The 478-nt window shown below is 43.1% G+C and overlaps 1 protein-coding gene across 1 annotated transcript; it reads left to right on the forward strand.

Annotated features, from left to right (window-relative positions):
* Positions 1 to 4: 4 nt before the first annotated feature.
* On the forward strand, positions 5 to 475 carry LOC109131873 (protein transport protein SEC16B homolog; the record flags this gene model as incomplete). Its single annotated transcript, XM_019243050.1, has 1 exon — positions 5 to 475. A coding segment is annotated over one exon (471 nt), but the record flags the coding sequence as incomplete, so codon positions are not given.
* Positions 476 to 478: the final 3 nt, after the last annotated feature.

Genomic DNA, 478 nt, shown 5'->3' on the forward strand with positions numbered 1-478 from the left:
CCAGAGCCAACATGGAAATTGGGATCAATCGTACTATGCCAACAATCAGCAGACTGCAAACACTTGGCAATCAGAAAATGCAGGTAACGCTGAGGCGGCTGTAACTTCTGCATCATTATCAAACTTCGGAGGGAACCAGCAAGTAAATAATTTGTACAGTACAGGATCTGTGGCTGAACAGTTAAAGCCAAATGAGATTGGCGTTGAGAGCTTCATCCCTCAGCATACGAATGTGGCTAGTGTCACGCAGAATGGACCTATGAGTTTCTCGAATGATTTCTATAGTAGACAGAATTCTGTAAATAATGCTTCACAATCATTCCAGAACAATCAGCTTTTCTCCCCAAGTGCAGGAAGATCATCTGATGGGCGTCCACCACATGCACTTGTCAATTTTGGATTTGGAGGAAAGCTTATTGTTATGAAGGATGACAGTGGTTCTCTCCAGAGTTCATCATTTGGAAGTCAGGTTAGAACC

This window comes from Camelina sativa, unplaced genomic scaffold (assembly GCF_000633955.1).
Source record: "Camelina sativa cultivar DH55 unplaced genomic scaffold, Cs unpScaffold07048, whole genome shotgun sequence".
NCBI classification, from domain to species: domain Eukaryota; kingdom Viridiplantae; phylum Streptophyta; class Magnoliopsida; order Brassicales; family Brassicaceae; genus Camelina; species Camelina sativa.